This window comes from Manis pentadactyla, chromosome 9 (assembly GCF_030020395.1).
Source record: "Manis pentadactyla isolate mManPen7 chromosome 9, mManPen7.hap1, whole genome shotgun sequence".
Lineage (NCBI taxonomy): Eukaryota > Metazoa > Chordata > Mammalia > Pholidota > Manidae > Manis > Manis pentadactyla.
Window position 1 is genome coordinate 99625757 of NC_080027.1, and position 23396 is coordinate 99649152.

Here is a 23396-nt window from a genome sequence, read left to right on the forward strand (position 1 = left end):
GGTAGATCATTGAGAATAAGTTTTGATAATAAACACTGAGTTTTGGCATATGTGTTACAAGTTACTGACTACAAAGGGAATGTTCTTACATTCAGTACAGATAGAAATAATGAAATGCCTCTCATTGCATCTGAAATATATATGTGATCAAGAAACCTCTCTTTAACTTTATAAACAGGACATATAGGAGGAGAATGTATCCTTTTGACAAAGGTCCCTTTCCTGACCCCCGCCATATACCACATCAGAACTGTAGCCGTTACACCCTGGAGAGTCTAACAGCATTTACACATCTGTAGTCCCTCCAGACACGTGGTTCTGTGTCTCCCTCATCACTGAAGCTCCTGTGTCCCTGCAGTGACCAGCACACAGTAGGCACTCAACAGGACCTTGTGGAGTGAATAAATCACTCTCAGAGAGGCAGAGAGATAAATCAGTGCTGTTAAAGTGTATCTGTTGCACAGTAGAGGTACAAATGCAGACTGTGGGAGCACTGAGGACCTGACTCCCCCATCAGCAAGCCTGCACGCGAGCATGTCATGGTGCCATCTGCTAGCAGGCAAGTCAGGGCAGCCCCTGCCTCCTGCTGCTGTAACTTCAGGGTCAGTCACACATATGAAACCCACTTTGACTTAATCTTGGATGGCTGAGCCAGACACAGCTGAGAGAAGGAGAACTCACAGAGGCACTGGTGGGGTGGCGCCCCAACTCGCCCCAGGGTCCCTCTTTGGCAGAAAGGTTAACACCATAGCCGCATCGCCAGTGGGGCTGGTTTCAGACTTCCACTTTTGTGCTGTCACAATCCATGTTCCAGTCTGCGTTTTCTTTCACGGGTAAGTATGTTTACCATGAAATTTCCTGGGGACTGTGAGGCGGAATCCCTCCAGATACTTCAGCCTTTAGAGCGCCCCCTTGGGTCCAGGTGCTCTGTAGGCACCTCCAGTGGAGGCGCTGGTACTGTCTCTGGCGCGCCTGTCTGCTGGGTGCCCTGCTACACTGTCCCACTTTCTGTTCTTGCAGGCATTGTCTCCATTGCCACCCTAACTGTGCTGGCCTATGAACGCTATGTCCGCGTGGTCCGTGCCCGAGCGGTCAGTTTTCCCTGGGCCTGGCGAGCCGTTACCTACATCTGGCTGTACTCCTTGGCGTGGTCAGGGGCGCCTCTCCTGGGCTGGAACAGGTACATCCTGGACATACACGGACTAGGCTGCGCCGTGGACTGGAAATCCAAGGACGCCAACGATGCCTCCTTTGTGCTTTTCTTACTTCTTGGCTGCCTGGTGGCACCTGTGGGCATCATGACACATTGCTATGGCCATATTCTGTATTCTGTTCGAAGGGTGAGTTGGAGACTGCAAATGCCCCTGCCCCAGACCCTGTCCAGGGTAGAAAATTAATGTGGAAGAGATTCAAACCCTTCCTATGTGGTGAGTCGTTGGCCACAGCTGAAACAGCTCTAGGGGACTTCCCCTTTGATAAACTTTTGTCCTATGAGTCACCCTCTGAAAACATGAATGAGGAATAACATTCACTCTCTACTCTCTAGAAAGAAGGAAAGGGGTCTAGACAGATACAGTCAGCAACAGAAAGCACCTGCATTCTCCGGCACTCTTAGAATTTAAGAACTCAAAGGGAATTCCACACTTACCATAATTTTATTCACTTAAAGGTCACATAAACCACTGGAGAGCAGTACAGATATTTTGCCTGGAAATCACTTTAGAGTTGCAGAGACCAGAGTTGCCCAAGCAGGTTTCCTGTTGGCTGTGGGCAGGAAGGCTGCTGGGGTGGCAGGTCTGGGGCTGGCCCGGCCCGGGCTCCCTCGCTGCTCCCACCATCTCCTGCCTTCTTCCAACAGAGCTGGCAGCTCTCTAGCTTTCATTTCACCTGTTAAATTTTTTAAAATCAAACTTGAACTCATACATCCCTTTAAGTCATGACCCATTGCGTGAAATTCCCATGTTTTAAATGCTTTAAGACCCATCTGTTTTGTTAAAAACAACAACAACAAGAACCCATATCAGTCCAGCCCTCTATTTTCTCCATGCGTGTAGGCAACTGCAAGAGGCGCTGGAGAAAAGGCCCACCAGATTCCCAGGGTCCATTCCCGACGTCCTGCATCTGGTGATCCCTGAGTCCCTAGATGTTCCATTCTCTCTAATCAGTTACCTCTATAAATCCTCGCCTTTCATTTTAATCTCTACCCTACTCTTCCCCCCTCATTTTTATCAAACAATCATGCTAATTTATTGGGCAAAATAAGGTCATTATCAAGAAATTCATCAACTCTGCCTCCCTGTGTGGGCCTCCATGCTCACACTCAACCTTAGAACCCCCTTAGTTACAAAGTAAGGGGGGGCTATCAGGGACCAGCTGCTCCCCAATTCTGGTTTTCCCCAAGGGAAAGCCACTCCCTGCCCCTGGGGGTCTCAGCCTCAGTCTTACATGGTCAATGTCTCCCCTCCTGCTGGCTCCTAGCATAGAACATGCTGATTTAAGAGCACATCTGTTCTCCATTCCTGTTACCACATTCTTGCTGCCAGCTGGGGAACCACTGGTGGCTTTTAGTGCTACGTCATTGCTTGGCATTTATCTGAGTGGTATTTACTGGGCATCTAAAATGTACCAATTACTTACCGTTACAGACTGAACATTTATGTCCCCCACCCCACCATCAAATTCATATGTGGAAGCCTCCCCCGAGTGGTTGGTATTGGAGACGGAGCCTGCAGGAGGTAATGAGGGCGAGGTGGTGAGGGACCTCAGGATGGGACTGGCGCCCAGAAATGGAGGAGGCCGGGGTACATGCTTTCTCCCCCTCCTCTCCTCCGTCTGTCCCCTCCTCCCTCCCTCCCTCCCTCTCTCTCTTTCTTTCCCTCCATCCTGTGAGAACTCAGAGAGAAGGCAGCCATCTCCAGGCTGAGGAAAGGCCTCAGAATGAAACCTGGCTAGTGCCTTGATCTTAGACTCTGAGCCACCAGATCTGTGAGAAATAAATTTCTGTTGTTTAAGGCCCCAAGCCTGTGGTAGTTTGCTATGGAAGCCTGAGCTGACTAGGACATTTTCTAAGCTCTGAGGCTATAGCAGTGTAGACAGAGCCCCTGCCTCAAGGAGTCTGTAGCTTAGTAAATTCACTCAGTGTTTATTCCTCCACCTATTCCGTATTGGTGCATCCCTCCTCGATGCCTCATGGAAAAGGTCACTGATGACCTCTCAGGTATTAGATCCAATGGACATGTTTCTGTCCTCTGTTTTCTGGCACTGAGACTGTGGCATTATGGACAGCTTCTGCTTTGTGGGGATTCCTCCTCCCAAGTGTCTGGGGCCTGTTCCCTCCTGCCTTTATTGTGGCCTCTGTGGCCCATCCCCTTAGGTCTCTTGCAAGGGATCTTCTCCTTGGACCTCTGGCGTTCTGTGCCTGCCTCTCATCTCATCCTGCCCACTAGCTGAGGATGGATCTCATGCTCTGCCAGGATTCCTCCTCTGAAATATCTGTTTCTGATCCAGGCTGCTCTGCTGCCCTCTCTCAGGTCGCCACAGTCAGCTGCCTGTGGGACACCTGCACCTCGGCGGCCTGCACACTAATTAAACTCACCATGTGTGAAACTGCATTGGTTGTCTTTCCCCAAATCTGCTTCCTACTGCTCCCCTTTCTCAGTGAGTGGTCATCATTCCTAGCTACCCAAGCCAGAAGTTGGGGCATAATCTTGGACTATTCTGCATCCATGTCTCCCCCAGCACCCACCCAACTTCCAATTTATCTCTTCAGCCTCAAATAGTTTTCCAGGTGTCTGGATTTCTCCTCTCCCACTGCCAGACTCCATTCAAAGGGCCTTAGCTTTCCTCCCTCATTCTTGCTTTCTGCTCATGGCTTTTCTCCACCCTGCCACCAAAGTAATTGTTCTCAAATGCAGATTTCCTTTTGTCACTGCCCAGCTTACAACCTTTAGGGACTCCTTTGCCTTTGTGATTGAAAACCAAGCCCTGCGTGTGACCACCAGGTCCCATGTATCCGTCTCTTATCTGCCTGTCCAGCCTCTTTTCTTGACACACCCTCCCCAGTGATCTTCCAGATATTAGATCCAATGGACACATTTCTTTCTTCCTTTTTCTGGCACTGAGAGTGTGGCACCTCAGGCTGCAGCCCGCTACCTACCACGTTTCTCATTCCCACAGCTTGACAGTGGTTCTTCTCCCTCTTTGCCTGCACACACTGCCTTTCCCAAGAACACCCTGTGCCTCCTTACCCAGCCAACTCCTGCTCACCTCAGAAGGCTGAGCGCAAGGTCTCCTGGCTTTTACCCACCTCTGATCATTACCAATGCCACACATTCCCATACCCCTGGCACCTCCCTCACCCACTTGTCTGTGCACCAGTCACCCTCACCAAACAGAGAATTCCTCAAGAGCAGAGGCCCAGTCTGATTTGTCACCCACAGCTGGAACATACATGCACACAGTGGTCAGAGACAATTTTTTGGAATGAGTTATAGGCAGAGGGTGGAGGAAGGTGAAGGGATGAAAGTGGGTGAGATCTGACCATAGCCTGTGCAACAAGCACACACAGAGCCTGGTGCCTGCAGTCCCCTCCCCTTTCTTGTGCAGAGGGGTGACTCCCACAGCAGTGGGGACTTGAGAATGAGGACTCATGGGGATGCCCATACAACCTGCAGACGTCTGGATCTAGGCAGCCATTGTTTACCCAGGCAGAGGACACTGTTGGAAGGAATTCTGGGGAGTCTGTCTTAATGTGGTTCATCCTGTAGAAGAAATTTGGCTGTGCACGTGCTTTTGCTTCATCCACAATTTTGAAAAATATCCTCAAATGAGTGAATAAAGGGGTGAGGTACACACAGCACTTTTTATTTGGAAAACTTTGAACAGGCAGAGGGAAGGAGCAGAGGCTGATGAAACAAAGAGGCTGAAAGGAAACCTGTGGAAACAGTCATGGAAATGTCACCAAACTGAATACTTGGAAACACCAGTCAGGGCGTCCTCACACGAGAGAACGTTGGGGACAGGTGGGCCAGTGTTATCTCATGTCAGCCTCTGCCACACGCAAGTGGCTCCAAGACGACACCCACATGCCTGCTTGACAAGAGCTGACATGGGATGAGGATCAACTCCCCCAGAAAATGGTGTAGGGCAGACTGCAGCCCAGGGGCCTGGGGCCTTGGGCAGCAGATCTTTGAGAGGTGGTTATGTTCCTGGTTAACTGAAACTCTAAGGAGCCAAAAATCAAGGTTCCAAAAGTCTTACAGTATAATGAAAATATATGTGCTTTTCAGTGTGCTGGTTTCAAATAATGATTCAAATATAAGTAAATATTTAATCTCAAAAACAATCCCATGAAGTCACGTGTGGAACTGGGACCCAGCTCCTATTAACTCTTAATAGGTCATTCATTTCAACCTCCTTTAATCTTTCCTCTTAGAGGAGGTAACTTAGTTGCTCAATATCACACAGGAAGCAAAAGTGGCAGATCTGGGACATGAACCCAGATCTTCCATTGTAAACCTAAGGCTTTCAATGGAACACTACAACCTCCCTAAAAACTCCAGGGAAAAACTCCCACCCCACAAAATGCTGTTTTGATAATAGAATAATACCTTATCACATTAAATAAGAGTTTCTTTTTAAAATAGAATTGCACACACAGATAATAGTCCCATTCCCACACATTTCATCTACTCTAAAGAAAAATCAACCATTCTAATTATCCATATTTTCTTCTGTTCTTTGTCAATATGCATACATGACCCTAATAAAAATATAGCTTCTTAAATATAATTTTAGATGATAATAATTTAGATATATCACTTCAAACATTTTTAAAAACTAGGAGGACATTTTCTAACAGATTTATTTGGAATTTTTTTTCCTTAATTTTTATGATAATGCTAGAAATAGAAGGAACACTTAGAGTTTATTGAAATGCAATCAATTTCTCAGTTGAAAATTATAGACTAAGTGTAAACAATATGCCAGATAGCTTTTTTTCATAAATCAACATATGGAACATTTATATTTTGCAGCAACAATAGCTCCTTAGGCTGGTCAGAAATAACCACTGTATCTAAAAACTCACTTTTGGTGTATAGGAATATTCTCCCCCTCACCTTAATAATGCATTTGTAATAATAATAGGAAGACTGTCTAAAGAACCTTTTATCTGAGAGACCCAAATTGCTTTGGGATGGTAGGCCACAAAGGTTCTCCATACCTTTGGTGGGACCAGCTAGGAGGAGAGGTGCTGATGGACGGGGGACTGGGTAACTGAGTTTTACCAAGTGCTCTTCCTCCAGCTACAAACAGATTCCTCATCAAAGCCCACTGTGTAGTCTGGAGCTGCAAAGTGGAAGTCCCAGTAGCTTCCAGCAAGGATTCACTTGGAAATTAAGTTCTCATCGAGACCAGCTGCAGGCTTAACCATGCAGAACCCCTGACATCAGACATACAGCTGCTGGGTTTGCTAATTTCAGGATTAATGCTCTGGATAAAAGAGTGTCCAGGATCATGGAGAAACTATTTCCAGTTTATCATGACTTTTGCAGGCTGACTTTTAGTGACTTGGAGATCTAGGCAAAATAATTAGAAAACATTAAAAACCAGGAAAGGGTCTATGAGGCTATGTTAAAGCTGAGGAGGCCGGGTCCCAGAAGCCGAGGGGTGGGACTTTGCAACCGCTCCTGCTCAGTTCTCTCGACTATGGAGGGGAGGGGGCAAGAATGTTATCAGAATGTCTACTATTAAAACAACAAAAGAACATGATTCTTTCATTTTCCTCTCCTTTCTGCAGCTTCGTTGTGTTGAGGATCTTCAGACAATTCAAGTGATCAAGATTTTAAAATATGAAAAAAAAGTGGCCAAAATGTGCTTTTTAATGATATTCACCTTTCTGACCTTTTGGATGCCTTATATTGTGACCTGTTTTTTGGTGGTTAATGGTTATGGACACCTGGTCACTCCAACAGTATCTGTGATTTCCTATCTCTTTGCTAAATCAAGTAGTGTATATAATCCCATTATTTATTTCTTCATGATCAGAAAGGTAAGCTTTGTAATTAACTGATTGTTTTCACCATGTGGGTGGGGTTGGTGAAAAATGTGCTTTCATAGAGATTATTCAGAGCAGCTTCAAAGATAAAGCCATAAATCAAGAATTTTACAGGAAAGTAAAGGGTTCAGGAAGAAATGTAGGACACTCTCAAGGAAAATAATAACAATTCTGAGATCTACCAATGGAGGTTCACACTTCATTAAAATTAATATTTATTTCATCAGAAAGCATTTTATGTCTAGTAATAATAGCCAAAATCAAAGTTAATTCATTTAAAATTCTTACTCTTCTATGCAGGTTAAATCCATGTTGTCTTTTTAAACACCATGAAATAGGCACTAATATTATTGCTTATTTTATTTATGGATTATGAAATAGGTTCAGAGAAGTAACATAACTTGCCTGATCTAGGAATTGGTGCCTGGATTTGAACCTGATTTGCATAACTCCTCACCTGGGCTTATAAATTCTGGTAGCATATGGTCTGGTTATTATTCACATGCCACAGCCAATATGTAGCTAAAATTAATTTGACTCAAGAGAGTTCCTCAAGATCCATTGGGAATCTTCTTATCTGTTTCTGTAGTAGAAAGGCTTGACTTGATGGCTGTCAGTCATGACTAGGAGAGCCCTCATTATGATTGACATGAGGCAGAGCCTTTAAGTTACAAAGCTTAAAGGTCTGAGAATTTAAAAGTCATGAATAATGGTTAATTACTCCATTGGAATTTTTAAGTAATAGGTCATATTAAAAACAGGCAACTATGACTGTTCTCACCTCCAATGCTGAGGAGTTTGGAAGAAGAGGGTACTTTTCTATTAACCTTGCAATGTTCATGGCTAAATGTCCCTCTTTCTGCTGTATCTTTCCTTTTTCTTGAATGCTGCGGGACTACCCCTCCGCCGGCTTACTCTCACGTGGCTTCCATCTCCTTGCGCTGATAGCTTTCTCTCCCTTTCATATGTTCTTCCATCTATCTATTTCCTTAAACTCAGAGATTTTAAACTTGGAGTTCTTAGAATCTGAGAATTACTTGAATTGGCTTCTGGAGAGCCATTGGAACCCCTGAAATTGGACATAAAACTTTATGAGCATATGAATATGTGACTTTTTCTAGTAGGATAGATTATAACTTTGATTTTCCAAAGCAGTGTAAGACCTCCATATTTTAAGAACTACCACCTCAACAAACAAATTGTCACATTTTAAATATGTTACCTAATACTTATTTTTAGTATCCTTTCCTTGGGTCAATGGGCTATAAACTCGTGCTTTTGAAACTTTAATGTACACCTACCACACCTGGAGATCTTTTTTTTTTTTTAAAGTGCATATTCTGATTCAGTGTGTCTGGGTGCCCAAGATTCTAAGAAGCATTTCTAAGAAACAGAAACAAACAAATAAATAAAACAACAATCTTCATCCACAAGGAAGTTACCATTTATACAGGAAAACATTTTTTGGCATACACACTCTATTCCTTATAATAATGTATGTTTAGCACTTAACCTGATATAGCAAACAATAGTTTAATGAATAAATAAAGTCTTGAACAAATAATTATTTTTAAATGTGAGTAAAAACTACATGCTAACTTGTATGTAAACGGGGTTTAAAGAAGACAGAAGTCAATGTAGCTGGTTATTATATTTCTCATTGATCCTTCCTGATCTGGGAAAGCCCACATATTAAACTTTGATTTTGCTCTAACAAAGAGAATACAAATTAAGTAACTGTTTATGTATCTGTTTTATTGGCCATTGTAGAATGACTATTTTAATAACCAACCAACATTTCAGTCCATTAACAAGAAAAAGGTTTCATTTATTTAGATCAGGGTCCACAGTCTATTTGGTGGAAGAGGCAAGGATGTTTCTTACAGGCCTTAAGGAATCTAGGTCCCTTCATGTTGTGATATTGCCATCTTCAGACTTGACATGCATGGTCTGGTCGAAGTAGAGAAGCAGTGGGGAGGAGCCCCTAAGGGGGCTGGAGATATGGTTCAATTTTGAGCCAGGATGGAAAAGGATCCTGGGTTCCAGGGAGCATTCACTCTCTCTGCTATGGCACTTTTTTCCAAAATGATTCATAATCTTCATAGGAAAAAAAAAATCATTGCCTAATTAAAGGCACATTAGTGAGTACACCAGACTCTAAGCTGCCAGGTAGGGTCTGGCCTGTCCTTGCTGCTAATAGGGCTCCCACACCATGGCTGTCACCTGGTAGGTACTCACACTCTACTTATGAAATGAGTTAACACTCAAAAACCCCTTAAAGAAGCAGATCTACCCACCCTCATAGAAGGTACATGCACTTGAATCTATGGAATTTATAAGGTATTGAAATTGTCCTATATGGTTTAAGAAGCATAAAACTCCAGGGTTATTTAGGTAGATCTGAGCATTGCCACCTAACTCTACACCCACATCGACTAACAAATAAAAAATGACCCAAATTAAACTCTACTGATTTTCTTGCATGTTTATCCACATTAAGGGCCAAACTTTTAATTAACATTCAACTTTATTTTCTCCCTGCCCAGTTTCGAAGGTCCCTTTTGCAGCTGCTGTGTTTCCGGCTGCTGAGGTGCCAGAGGCCTGTAGAAGACCCACCAGCTGGGAGTGAAATGCGGACCAGGCCCATTGTGATGTCACAGAAAGACGGGGACAGGCCAAAGAAAAAAGTGACTTTCAACTCTTCTTCCATCATTTTCATCATCACCACTGATGAATCACTCTCTGCCGAGGACAGTGACAAAACCAGGGGGTCAAAAGTTGATGTAATCCAAGTTCGTCCTTTATAAGAATGAATAGTGGTAGTGAAAGATGAGCCTTATGTTGGACACCAATTTTAGATTTCCGATATATGGACTCTGGGAATCCATTCTATGTAATAGCAACAGGGCTTTTGTAGCCCAGCAGGAAATTGTAATTGCCCCCATGCTTGCCAGCCTCCGGGAGCAGTTGAACAAGACAAATTCTTTTCATTCGATGGGTGCTTTTACACAATGAAAACCCTCTCGTGGCACAAGATGGGCACCTGGCACCACCAACTTCTCACATGTTGGAAATTTTCATTTCAAGTATCTTTTCGGAATGACAGTATTTTCCAAGGCACATAACACATTTTTCTCAAAAATACTGACCTGAAAAAATACCTTTGTCTCACATGTGTGCGAAATAGCTGGAAAACTTTGAAGTTTTTTATAGTGTTGGGTCCTGTTCAGTGTCCTGTCCTATATTTGACCCAGTCAAGTTTGTCAGAGACAATTCTAGGATGAAGAAGAAAATCATCCTCTTCACTTTATCTGAAATAAAAGACTATTGTATGTGTGCAATATGGTAAGAGGAGCTTCAGATGAATGTGCTGCTGGGCCAGTCTCTAGCAGGTAAAGAAAACAGGATGGCAAATTTCAAGGAAATGATGGGGTATAGGTAATCATACCCAAGTAGAGGATGTACGTGGAGAAGATGGTGTCGATGGCAACTCCATTTACTTCATTTCAAATATAACATGGCAGGATTATCCTCTCCTTTTAGTAATTTCCCACAATTTTGCCAAGAGTTCTAGATTTAGAAAAGAATTCCAAGCAATGAACTGAACAAACCTATATTTGAAGGGGGGTAAAAATTAAGCAGAATTGTACTCATCAAATGTATTATTTAATCTTTATCCCCCTTCCACAATCCATCAGATAATTGATAGTGTTAGTGAAGAGGCCAGTTTTCCATGAGCCATTTCCACGAGTTTAGACTAAATTCAGATTATGAGAACTCAAGGATTTCTTTGACAATATACAAAAAAAACCAGTGAATCATTTTTTTAATTAGATGACTGTCCTGCTAATGTTGCATCTTCATAATTAATCATGTTTGAAAGACTTGTAAATAATTTGATCAGCCTATTGAAGAAAGAAGAACCAAACAAAACATTTTCACTAGTGAAAACAAGTTTCACTAAGTAAACTTAAAAAACCAAGTTATTGGTCATTCTGTTATACAGCATGGGGTTCAAGGATAAGTTAGTAAATTGCTTTTGAGAGTCTGAAATGGACTAAAATATGGCTTCATGTGTCCCTGAAAACTGTTTCCCCTTGTTTCTTTTCCACATTTGTATATAGAGCTATTTCATTGATAAATAAAACGCTTCCTATCCTTCACTTCTAGGACATTAATACCATTTTTTAAACTGCAAAAGGTAACACTGGCACTTGAAGCCTAGGAGATAGAATCAGTTCATTTTGTAACTCTCTAGAATTCCCCCCAAATCCCAATTTACTCTTCTGGTTTTGTCAAGTGAATCTGAGTCCTGTGCTTAGCTGAATTCCATCCACGTGATGAAATATGCAGTTAACAAGTTAGGCAAATTCTAATGTTTAGTCCCAGGTTTTGAGTCAATCCAATCACGGCATCATTATGTCCTTTAAGGAAAAGTGTGATCAGTACCTTCCATGAGGCCTCTGGGGCCTTATTTTTTTGAGAAGTGAAAGATCTCAGTCACTGCACTTGTATATTTAGCTTGACTGCACCTGGCTGTTCTGTTGTGGGGAAGCTGCACCTTGCAACTTCAAGGGGTAGGTGGCGTTTATTTTTTTAAAATAATTGCAATGAACACACAGAAGAATTCTACATTGAATTTAACTGTAAACTGACTAATATCTTCCAGTAGCAAATTAAATATGATGATGGAAACAATGATTTTGATCCTTAGTTTTGTTCACAGAGAAATCAAGAATTTGCTACTGCAGGACCTTTGTATCATCTGCTAATGACATTGGAAATTTGTTCTAGTGACTCCACAGAGTGGGCAGGGAGATGTGTGCTGTACTCCGGAAGTAAGGGACCCAGTCCCACGGTCTCCTCAAGTAGCCCAGGGCTGCAGGCAACCCGGAGTGCAGCAGTAGGTAGGGACTACCAACTGCGACCAGTGTTCCAAAAAGAAAGAGTCCTTTTCTTATCATCTGTAAAGACAGCAAGAACACTTATTTAAAATCTAAACACAGATTTCATTCTTAAACAAAGAGTATACAACTTCCTCTTGTTCTCGAGCCTAAAACAGCAGTTGGGTTGCCTGAGCCCTAGGCAAGGTGCTGTGCTGGGTGGCAGGGTCCAGAACGTGGGCCTCCCTCCTTCCTCTCTCCCTCTTCTCCCTCCTTCCAGAAACACCCGAATTCGTGTGTTCTGTATAAGGAATTCTTAGCAGTCAGCCTTTGTAGAGCCATTAAAACAAAATTTTTAAAAACCCAGAATTTAGGGAAAAGGGCTATGAGCACTCTTAGAAGAGTACTCCAGCCGAAGTCCCAAATGATTCAGGCCCTGCACAGTCTCCCCAAGAAGAGCGGTCAGCTTGGTGACCTCTGTGACACGGAAGACAGACACACGCAGACCTTTAGACACAGTGCCTTCACCCGCTGCGGAGTACCAGCCCCATGAGAGGCGGCTCCTTGCGGCCTCGCGCAGGTGCGCGCCCGGGTCCTCCTGGCCTCATTATCACACTGCACACCCCCTCCTGCGTCCTAACAGCCCCTCTCTCGTTCACCTATTGGACTGTGCTCTTCTTGAGGGCAGGGACCCTATTTTATTCATCTTTGCGTGAATGAATCTAGGTTCCTTCCCGTCCCTTTTCCACACAGCAAAGTAATCTTTCCAAAACCCACACCTGAGTCACAGTTGCCTTTGGGCTCCCTGCTCTATATTCAAGATGCTTAATGCCCTGCTCACCATTCAACTCCACCTCTGCCCATCCTCACGCATCTGTGCTGCCGCCCTGCGGGCTGGACCGCAATACTTGCCATTCCCACGTGGGGCGTGAGGAGTTTCTCCAGCCTCCAGTCCCCTGACCCTCCCCGTTCTCCCCTGGGGGCCATGTGCGCCTCTCCCCTGCAGGGGCCACTCCCCACCAGTCTCTGTGCTATGTGGAGAATAGGATTGCTTCTCTTCCACCTCCGTGCCCAGCTCAATCTCCACACACTAAATAAAATAATTTATCCATGAGTGAAGTTGTAAAATTTCCAAAGTGGAAGATCGGGATTCTGAATGTCTATTTCCTGGCATCTTTGGGTCAGCTGCCCAAAATGAATGGCAGAATAATGCCCAGCATTACACTGAAATTAGACTATGTTTGCTTAGTGATTCAGTTCTGCCCAATGTTACAAGTTAAACCCATAAGAGTTTAACATGAAGCAAAAATCAATTGCTAAATAAAAATAGTAAGTCACATTGCTAAAATAAAGGTTTAGAAATATTAGCATCTGTTTGTTTCTAGAATTTCTTCTCTTTGAAAGCTCTCTCTTTGCCTCTTTGTATTTTAATCATTAGGCACTCTGCCCTCTATGTACCCAGAACAGCTTTTATTTGGAAGGTAAGTATTAGGTGTCTGTCATATCATTTCTATATTTGCCTGAAGTAAACATAACCATAACACTATGAATGCAAACACATCATATTAAAAAAGGAAAGTATAATCTGTTCCAACCTTTTTTTGCCAGTGCCAGCGCAACATAGCCTCATGGTATCTTATTCTGGAGAAGGTGACCTGTAAGGTTTAAAAAGTATTCCTGTGTATTCTTTAATGGCCAAACAGAAGATTAAAATGAAGAAAAATCTTAAATCCAGACCTTACCATGGTATAGAGAGGGATAAAGGTAGATGGCATAATGGCATGAAGAAACCTCTCTATGGCCTTCTGGCAGATGAACCACCTTGAGTTGACGTGCGCTCGCATCTGCAACATGCAGAGTCTTACAGAAAACCTCAACAAAGTACCCTGATTTCCTTACTACAGTTATTATTACTCTTCATTCCCATTCATCATAAAGCTAGACGCAAAGCAGGGAAATAACCTGCCAGTCGTTTGTCATTCCTTGTTCATAAATGTCAATAGTCTAGAACATGACCTTGGAAAGGTACAGCAATTGAGCAAAATCGGTTGGAAAATTCTTTTTGGCTCAGAGGTCAAGGTAGTTGTTCAACTGCATCTGTGACTAGTCTTTGAGCCCAAAGATGTGACTAATTTCTGTTGCTTTCTGGTTGCTTGGGAATATTGTTTATGACAAGAAAGGGATCTGCTGAAAGCTGTCTGTCTTGACCTACTCCATATTCAAGATAAATATTGTGTTGCAGCTGTCTTGTTTTTAAAGATACAGTCTAGAAACATTGGTGGAGACTTTAGGGAACTTATAGGAATTCCTTCAACACGTATGAAACAATCTTGCTCAAGTTGAAGTCCACTTTATTTCTTTCTGTCTTTGGGAGAGATGGAAGACATACTCTTTTCTTGAAACTTCTAAATTTTTTCATTCAATTATTTAAAAAACTGTAACCATAACCATTTATCATGAGCTTTTCATGTCATTGGCTAAAAATGGAATTGTGTTTCTTCTGAATGTTAATCTTCTGGCTATTAATTTCTCTGGCATTACATATTTTTTTCACTGCAAAAGGCCCCAAAGGATATTATTCAATGGTAATCTAATTGAATTACCATTCAGTTTATACTGTTGAGTGGAAAGGTCATTTGCCATTTCTTAGATTTTCCAAATATGTTAAAACTCATCAAAGTTATTATGTTTTCCTTTAAATGGCATATTACTAAGTCTATTAAATGTCTAAGGTTTGAGCCTGTGAATTATCAAAGATTGAAACCAGATAATTTTTATCTTTGTTACCTCCTAAATGTTCCTGAAGTGGAAATGGAGATGATATGTGTGCGTCATTGTCTCTATCTACAGAGTCTCAGTCCACCCACGTGTGAGGAAAGCCAGGGTGGGGACGGATGGGGAGTGTGTCTGTGTGCGGGGGTGAATTCTTCTGTACCTATTCTTATTCAGCACCTATGACATGGAACATAGAAAAATCAAAGAAGAGAATGTTGTTAGAATATCAGTAAATGACCTCACAATAGAGCCAAAGCCTTCTGACTCACCTCTATGTAATTGTACATGGAAAGGTCTGAAATCGCATGGTCATCTGGAATTCTAAATCTTGAGAATTCAGGAAGGCACATACCTAGAAACCAAGTTAAATAATACATCTTTTCCAAAGGAGTCTATAAAAATGTACCGGATGCTATAAATTAAATGGTGCATTCCCTACCAGTGTTGTCTCTAACCTTTTAAAACAATGGGTAACCAGGCTGAATGACCAGTAATCTATGAATTTTGAGCAAAAATGCATAGGTATTTCCTAATGTGATTAAATGAAACTTAAAGTGAATATAATATATTCGTAATGAATAAATCATTATTTTCCTTATTTCAACACTGGAAAGCAGTTCATGTAAATGACTGAATGACACGCAACGCCCTTGGGGTTTGCTCTCTCCTTTTCACTCTTGCTACACCTATGCATTTGTGTCCTTGCACCTTAGACACCTCATCAACTTAAACATCAGCTCTGCCATTATTCCGCGACCTCCCACAGGCAGGCCCCATGTTTTATGTTGGGAACCTTAGCCTGTTATACGGTAAATGCTGAACAAATATTTGATGAATTAATGACTAATAAAATGTTCACATGGCCAAACAGCTCTAGTTACTAAGGGTGCTATTTCTGAAGTCCAAGAGCCTGACTGTATGTCCCAGCCTCACCACTAGAGCCACCTGACTTTGGCCATGTTCCATACTTTCTAAACTTAAGTTTTCTCAGCTGTAAAATAGGGACAAGAATAGCACCTATGCCACATGTTCATGAGGACCAAATAAGAAAATGCATTTCTTTAAAGAGCAAGATTTCCAACATGTAGGAGGCATTGGGTGATGTTAGGTATAATTATTGTCATACAGTTCTATCTTTGTCGCTAGTAACCAAACCCAGTTCTGAAGGTATGTTCTGATACATGAACCCTTCATCCATTTTCATCCTTGTCATCACATGCAAAACAATCACTCGAGGGCTAGGAAAGGAGGGAATGACAGGTCTCTGGATCCTGTTGATGATCGGAGAGAAAAGAAGAAGCCAGAGGGAATCTGCCCTGGAACCTACAAGTGCTTCCGGCCCAGATGCCACAGTGTCCATGACCTCTTGTGCCACCACAAGAAACATTTACTGTGAACTCACCCTATTACAGGCTTTAAAAAACAAAAGAAACTTTACACAGATCATTTTGTTTATCTTCGCAAAAACTTGCTAGAGTTGGTTTTATTGTCCCCACTTTATTGATGGGGGTGGGTGGGGAATCCTGAGACTTTGAAAAGATGAAGTGACTTGTCCCAAGTCACACAGCTCATGAACTGGTGGGTCAGGGTTGGCGTCTGGGTGTGGGTATAAGGCCAGTGCCCCACACCTCTCTTTACCTGAGACAGGTGTAGTTTCAGAGGTAGCCCTTGGGAACATGTGATGCTGGGAAGTGGTAAAAGTTATCCAGTTCTTAGGCCAGTGTTTGCAATTTATTTTACATATGAATATTGTGTCTATTTAATTTAATTTCAGAATTACACACAAAAATTTTAGACTTCAATATTTGTAAAATTAATATATTGGCACAATCTATTTTAATGAAAAAGCAAATGGAAGTATCATGTGCAAAGTTTGATAGGTCAAAAGTAAGAAAGAGCTAGGGCTTTTAGAAGTGTCTCTGAGCATGTGGGTGGCAGATCACCTAGGTGGACAGGGAGAGAAAGGAGCATATATCCACCAAGCTTTGGTACTGAGACGTTTATCTTTGTGTGCATCACTACATAGACCTTCATGTACAAACCTTAAAAGAAACTCTGTTTCCCTCTCTGGGTGTTCCTTGTCTGATATAGGCAACCACAGTGGCATAGGCTATTGACAGAAGAATTTGTAATCCTGAATTGGAAATACACATCATGGGTTTGTAATCACTGAGGACCTGAAATGGGTCCATAACTAACTGGCAGAGCTACTCCATGTCCATCCGAGAAATTTTACTTACTAAGGTTATTATTGAATTTATCCATTAACTCATCAAATACCAAGCAGTCTTCAAAGCCCTGAAATGAGAAAAAATGGGAAAAAATAAACTGAAACTACTGAAGGCTTCTTAGCAATTTTCAACAGACTTCCCATCAGTGAGTAGAATTCATAAGAAGTAACCCTTGACCAACACACAGCAGCTGATTATTACACTTGACATTAAATTACGGTAATGAAAAGACCACAAGCCAACATGTGTGATAGTTTTGTCTTTGTCCAATTCATATATATATGATTATAACGACTTGAAATGTGATCAGAATTTTAAATTACTCATAGCTCTGATTCCATTGCTTCTTCAAGAAGCAAGAACAATTATACTGCTCTACCATGAGTATTAGAATGATACATAACTACTCAGATCTCTAAGATTCATATATAGAGCAATATTTAATGACAGGATAGAACTCTCATATTAATTTAGTTCCTATAAGGCAAGATTAAAGCAAATTTCCAATATCAGTAAGTCCACAAAAATTAGGTGCTACACTAAGTGCAGTGGGGGAGGAGAAAATCAAAGCAGTGGTTCCTGGTTTCTAGCAATTCTAATTACAGTTTTAGAGACAACATAAAATAAGTAAAAGTTAAAATAGAAGACATTTTTCATGTCAACCATAGAGATTACATCTGATGCCAATAAATTTACTTGTCATTTATGTACTGTTACTGCTATAGGCATTTAGAGATGATATCGTATAGGGCTGAGATGATAACACTTGGAAATTCTTTACTTATTTAGTTCATTTACTCCTCAAGAATCTCTGTGAGGTGGGTACTGGTTTTTTTTGTTGTTTTTTTTTAGATATCTTAATTTTATAGATAAGGAAGTAAAGATAAGTTACTAGCGTGAGAACATGTTCTAATAAATGCTAGGGCTGGATTTGAATCCAGGCCTTCTAATGCCAGAGCCTGGGCATTTATTTATCCACTATGCTAAATAAACTTGGTGTGTTCTTATGCTTTTGTAATACAAAATGTTTTCCACTACTTTCTGGAAAATATAATCGATTAGATTCACAATGTATTTATACTTGAAATAAATCCCAGTCAGCAAAACGATAGCAAACAATGATCATATAGCTATTAGCTATCAAATACATATACACAGGAAATAATTGTCTGTCTAGACAATTATTTTAGAATTCCTTGAAATTAATGGTCAGTATTTGAATATTATTTCTTTTCTGAAATACTTCTCTAACCATAATGGTAACACTTCCATGAAGGCAGTAATATTCAACATCTGATCTGTTTTATAGTTATATTTAATCCTGTTAACTGTACTTTCCTTCCTTTTGGAAAGAAAAAGTGGAGAAAAAAACAAATGATTTGGGACTTCTTTTCCTTCTGAACCTAATATTTATATATTTATGCATAAGCACTAGAAAAAAGCCTATTTTAAAAAGTGTCTTAATAGTTAAGTCACCAAATTTCAAGCTATCAGTACATGTTTCTCACCGTACAGAAAACTCTTAGGCTTTGTGCTTTGTTCTACATCAGGTTACTAGGTTAAGTAATCCAAGACTTGACTATAGGTAGTGATCAATCTAGTTAAACAGTGGTATGATTATTGAATTGATTGTTTTCCCAGAAATTACACGGGGAGAGTTTTAGACATTTTTTTTAATTTAAGAATTTTCATTGAGACTGACCCAGAAAAGTTTCAGGGATTTACCTGGGGAAAAAGACCTTACCGCGTTCATTCCTTGTCCAAAAAAAGGCACTATGGCATGCGCTGCATCGCCCATGAGCACACAGTGTGATTCGAAGTGGAAAGTGGAGCACTTTACGGATATCATGGGCTGAGCAGGCAACAGAAAGAAATCTCGTGCTAGGGCTTGCCTGCAGAGGAAAACAATGAGTTATAAACATGTTAAATTTGTTATTAAAAACTGCCTGATTCTTTCAGATGTAGTGACTTTATTACCATAGGATTTTATTGAAAAATACACAAGAATGCCAGGGAGATGATAGGAAAGGGAGAAAGGAAAGTTTCTTCTAGTCTCCAAATTTCAAGAATGGCTTACACCAATGTTAACCACAGTCAAAAAGAACACATTTGGCTGCTTGTCAATAACTTGAAATAGGTTTGTGTCATATGTCATGAAAATTCCATTATCATGCACAAGGGCTCTGCAATGTTCAACTATGTTGGTGCATTTTAGTTTCTCATGGAATAATGGAGAGGCTGTTGTGCATCGGATTAAATCACAACAAACCAAAATTAAAATCCATATGTATTTACATGTATTTGAGATTGACAACAATAATCAAGCTAGTGTTTGTCCAGGTTTTGTGGAAGCTATAAGTAGAGAAATAGTATATACCAGCAAGGATTTTAAATCTGGTTGGAGAGGCAAGAAATAGCCATGGAACATGGGAGTACGTTTGGGTGTGCAGGCAGGTTCTCCAAGGTCGGAGAAGGCAGGATCACTGCAGACGGAACTGGTCTGCAGGGGGGATGAAAGCTGACCCTTTTTAAAAGACCTGCTGTGGGCTGGCAAGGGCAATCCCTTACACAATTAGCTCATTGAATTTTCACATCCACCCTGGAAGGGCGGCGTCCTGATGCCCATTTTACGGATGAAAAACCTGAGGCTCGGGAAGTAACGGGCAGCCGGGATTAGAAACTTGCTCTTTCGGCAGATGGGAGATGTTGGACGTAGAAAGTGAGCTGAGTTCCCGGAGGAGGCGCAGTGGAAGCAGAGGCCCTGAGTGGGTCCCAAAGACAAGGCTCATATGGTGGGTGGTGTCGGCACGGGCCAGGGGAGCGGCGGGTCATGAACCAGGCAGCTCCTACGGTTAGCTCCCGACTGGGGGTCTTGATAGGTGCCAGGCCATGCTGAATGATTCATGGGCATGCTCTCCCTCAGTCCTCTCTACAGTCCTTTGGGACAGGTACTATTTATTATTTATCCCGAGGCGCCAAGATGTAGGAACACGCACAGCCAGTAAGTGGTGGGCGTGAGACTCGAGGCTGCCGGCTGTGTCTGCCACAGCGCAGACGTGCATATTCACCAGTAGAAACAAGCGCGGCCTCGCCTCTGGGTCACGTCAAGCCGCAAGGCACCTGTGAGCCTGCACAGAATACGGGAAGTCCTCGGGACATTGGTGACTTGTTTTTCCCGGGAAACTGGCCAAGGCATGGGGCTGTTGAGAATTCCTGCTCAGAGCACAATATCCACTTAGACTTTTGCTTTAACACAGGCTTCCGTCCAGGTAACGACACGATTGGGCACGTTTAATCAAAACTGAAATAAGGCACATGAACTTAACTCAATGAATAACTCTAACCAATGGAGCAAATGGCACAATTGTACATCTTGAAACTTACGCTCCAATTAGAGGGATAGAATCCGGAAAGTACTTCTGGAAGAAATCCAGCACATCGCTACCAGTTAGAAGTTTTTCAAACTCTTCAAAGGGCATGAACAAAGTACATGTGAAGGATTTGTTCTGTGAGAAGAAGAGGAACAGTGTGAGTCCGGAGGGCTGATTCAAGGCCACACGAGAGTGGCCCCTAAATCTCAGGGTTCCTGCCATGGCCCAGCGTACCTGGGAGGCAACCTCACTTTCTCCCCCGACACCCAGAGAAAAGCTCTGCCAAATTCCAGGGGTCTCCCCAGCTTCTTGGTCATTAGGAGAATTTCTATGCCCTGAACATGGCCCATTTTTACCAAGCAAACACTACAGTCCTTAGATTTCTAATAGGTTGGCTCAATTGAATTTCTCCTTCCTATTTTTCTCTATGGTTCCTTATAAGATAGTAATGAAGACCCATAGGACTGCTAGCCAGACAAAGAAAAAGACCAGCTAGAGACACACATCATTATAGCCTTACAGCTAAAAAGTCTGTGGGGCCTAATGAAAGAAGAGCTGTGTTCTTTTTTGATAATGCATTCTCCCATGTCCTACAGACATAGAAGATGGAAGACTACCTAATATGTAACCCAAATCTCTTTGGTCTTATTTGAAGGCTGTTGTCTTTCATGTATGTTAGATCTCCTTGCCAATGTAAATAACAGAAATTCCCTCAGAATTTTTCTTGGGTAATCCCAAAGTTTCAATGATATGATCACTACATAGATGAAATTATGTTAGGTATACAAATACTAAGTATAAAAGTAAGTAAAAAAAAACATGAATTATAGATACGAAATTACACTTGATAAATTCTATATTACCATGTTAGGAAGAGCAATCATCATAAAGGTGTTTCTAGGCCAAATATGTAGATAATTTGGTTCCATGGCATACTGAAGGAAAAAAAAGTGTATATACGTTTGATTAGTGTATTAATGTAGCACACCTATAAAGCTGACTGTTTATGTCACAACTGCTTCAACAGCGATTTACATAGTATCATATCTATGCGTGATATGTATATCTACCATTATTTAAAGTAGAATTTTTCTTAGGAAATACTTTGTGTCCTGTCTTTATAAATTCAAATAACTTAGGTGGGTTTTTATACCAGATATAATCCAAGACTTAAGAACATTCTATAAGAAGATGTTCTCTCTCTCCTCCTTTTATTTCTATACACACCCACATATACACAGACATGTACATACATATATAAAGAAAATGTATACACACATCAGCTATATAGGTGTGTGTATATACATGTATATATGTGTGTATAATATTGTTATACTTTATTTTTCACCTTATTCAGGGACTCTTTTGCATACATAGAGAGGTTCTAAGTTTAAATTTCATGAACAAAACAAAATTTTACAAACAAGCCTCTTACCACTTGTTTCCTAAAACATAAGTAGTAGGGAGAAATCTGGTCTTTTGATTGACCTACTATGATGCAATAGCAGCCTGAGTAAGTAGTTGGGGAGATCGACTGACCCACAGCCCCAGCTGACCCAGATGCTGGCAGTTCCCAGGGGTGTTATATACATAAGAAGATGTAGTCAATTTTCCAACCATTTCAAGTTTGTATTACTTTTCCAAAGGTTTAGAGAGAACCTACTGTGTATGTATCTCACATAGTAAGAACATAGAAAGCATAGCATTGCCTCCAGCTAACGTTTTTATACCCTGGTAGACTTATTTGTGTCTTACCAGAAACTGTCCCTTCCTGGCTTTTTTTATCGCCAAAGTCCCAAGGAAAGACCACCACACAGACAGAAATGAAAACGTGTGTAACCCTTTGGCCTCAGAGTTTATGGTGGAATTGAATAGCTGACTGTGCACATGTGAAGAGCCTGGAGCTTCTTAACAGCCAGGAGCAGAGGGACAGCAGCAGATTTGGTGCTGAAGGAGAGGAAGAATAGGAAATATAGGCTAGGTAGGTAAATCTGTGAGGCTGGAGTGGTTAAAACAAGGGATTCATAGGGTAGATAAGGAGTTAGATAAGGATAAGGGGCTTCTGGGTAATTGTGAACCTGCTGGGCAAAGTGGAGGTGGCATAAATAAGCACAGTGGTCTGGGTAGGTGGTAAGGAGACCAGTCTGGATGAGGCACCTGTCCTTGCTTTTCCCCTCCTGCTACCTTTCGATCACTTCAACAACCTTTTAGAGCTCCAAAAGATCAGGAAGGGCAGAGAAGTGACGGCTGAAACCAATCTATCATTTACTGTGGTAGTAAAGGTTAAAACTGCTGATTAACAACCATCTGAAAGATACGTACACCTCCTGTCTTCACCATCAGCATAGATAATTGTTTATACATTGTTTTGATATAGCAAATACGATACCAGCACTATTCCAGGACTCTAGAAAATAACCCCATAAAATCTCCTTCTTTATTGCCAAGCCATACTCTCAATAGACAGCTTTATCCAACAGCAGCCCCAGGGGCAGGCTTGCCACAGTCCCCAAGGGTCCTCTCTTCTCTGGGTGCTCCAAAGTCTGAGCAAATCAGGTTGCCTGCTGTGCAAACACAGCATAGTATGAGCCTCACATCCACTTCCCAGCAGCACCCCATGTTCACCCAGCCTGTCACTCACCAGTCTCTCTCCCCCTCCAACCACTAGAGATGGAGTGAAAGCATCCGGTACATTAAAGAAAGAGAGAGACAAAAGGAAGAGAGGAAAGGAAAGAGAGAGACGGAGGGAGGGGCAAAAGGAAGACAGGTTTCCTAAGATTGTTTGGGGATATGTCAGAATATTCCCAAGTCCAATCACATTGCTATGTCAAAACAGTGTTCCTTAAAAGAGCAGAGACTTTTTGTAAACTGCTAATCAGTACTATTAAATATGAATACCTAGAATATATATGACTACCTCAAATCTACATTAGGAGGCATGATATCACTCAGGTCTGGGACAATTTTTCAGTAGAATCCTTTCATCTTATAACCCAGAATTATCAGATCCTGAACATGAGAAAAAGACTCATCTCAAAACCACAAAGTCAACATATGAGCATTACTAAATACATTTATG

At 41.6% G+C, this 23396-nt stretch overlaps 2 protein-coding genes across 3 annotated transcripts in view; one reads left to right on the forward strand and one right to left on the reverse strand.

Annotated features, from left to right (window-relative positions):
• Positions 1-11555, forward strand: part of OPN3 (opsin 3) — a 29593-nt gene extending 18038 nt beyond the window's left edge. The window contains exons 2-4 of one of the 2 annotated variants that reach the window (XM_036918429.2): positions 1021-1340; positions 6800-7051; positions 9604-11555. In XM_036918429.2, the coding sequence (XP_036774324.1) occupies positions 1021-1340; positions 6800-7051; positions 9604-9864 (833 nt within the window). In that variant the 3' untranslated portion in view covers positions 9865-11555. Of the gene's footprint in view, positions 1-1020; positions 1341-6799 lie in introns of both variants that reach the window. The other variant, XM_036918430.2, reaches the window with a different exon arrangement.
• A 44-nt stretch (positions 11556-11599) lies between these two features.
• KMO (kynurenine 3-monooxygenase) overlaps positions 11600-23396 on the reverse strand; it is a 40198-nt gene continuing 28401 nt past the window's right edge. The window contains 9 exon segments of the mRNA XM_036918428.2: positions 11600-11881; positions 11884-12021; positions 13536-13595; positions 13683-13784; positions 14985-15067; positions 16956-17013; positions 18691-18838; positions 20331-20452; positions 21181-21252. Coding sequence (XP_036774323.1) covers positions 11819-11881; positions 11884-12021; positions 13536-13595; positions 13683-13784; positions 14985-15067; positions 16956-17013; positions 18691-18838; positions 20331-20452; positions 21181-21252 — 846 coding nt within the window. The 3' untranslated portion in view covers positions 11600-11818.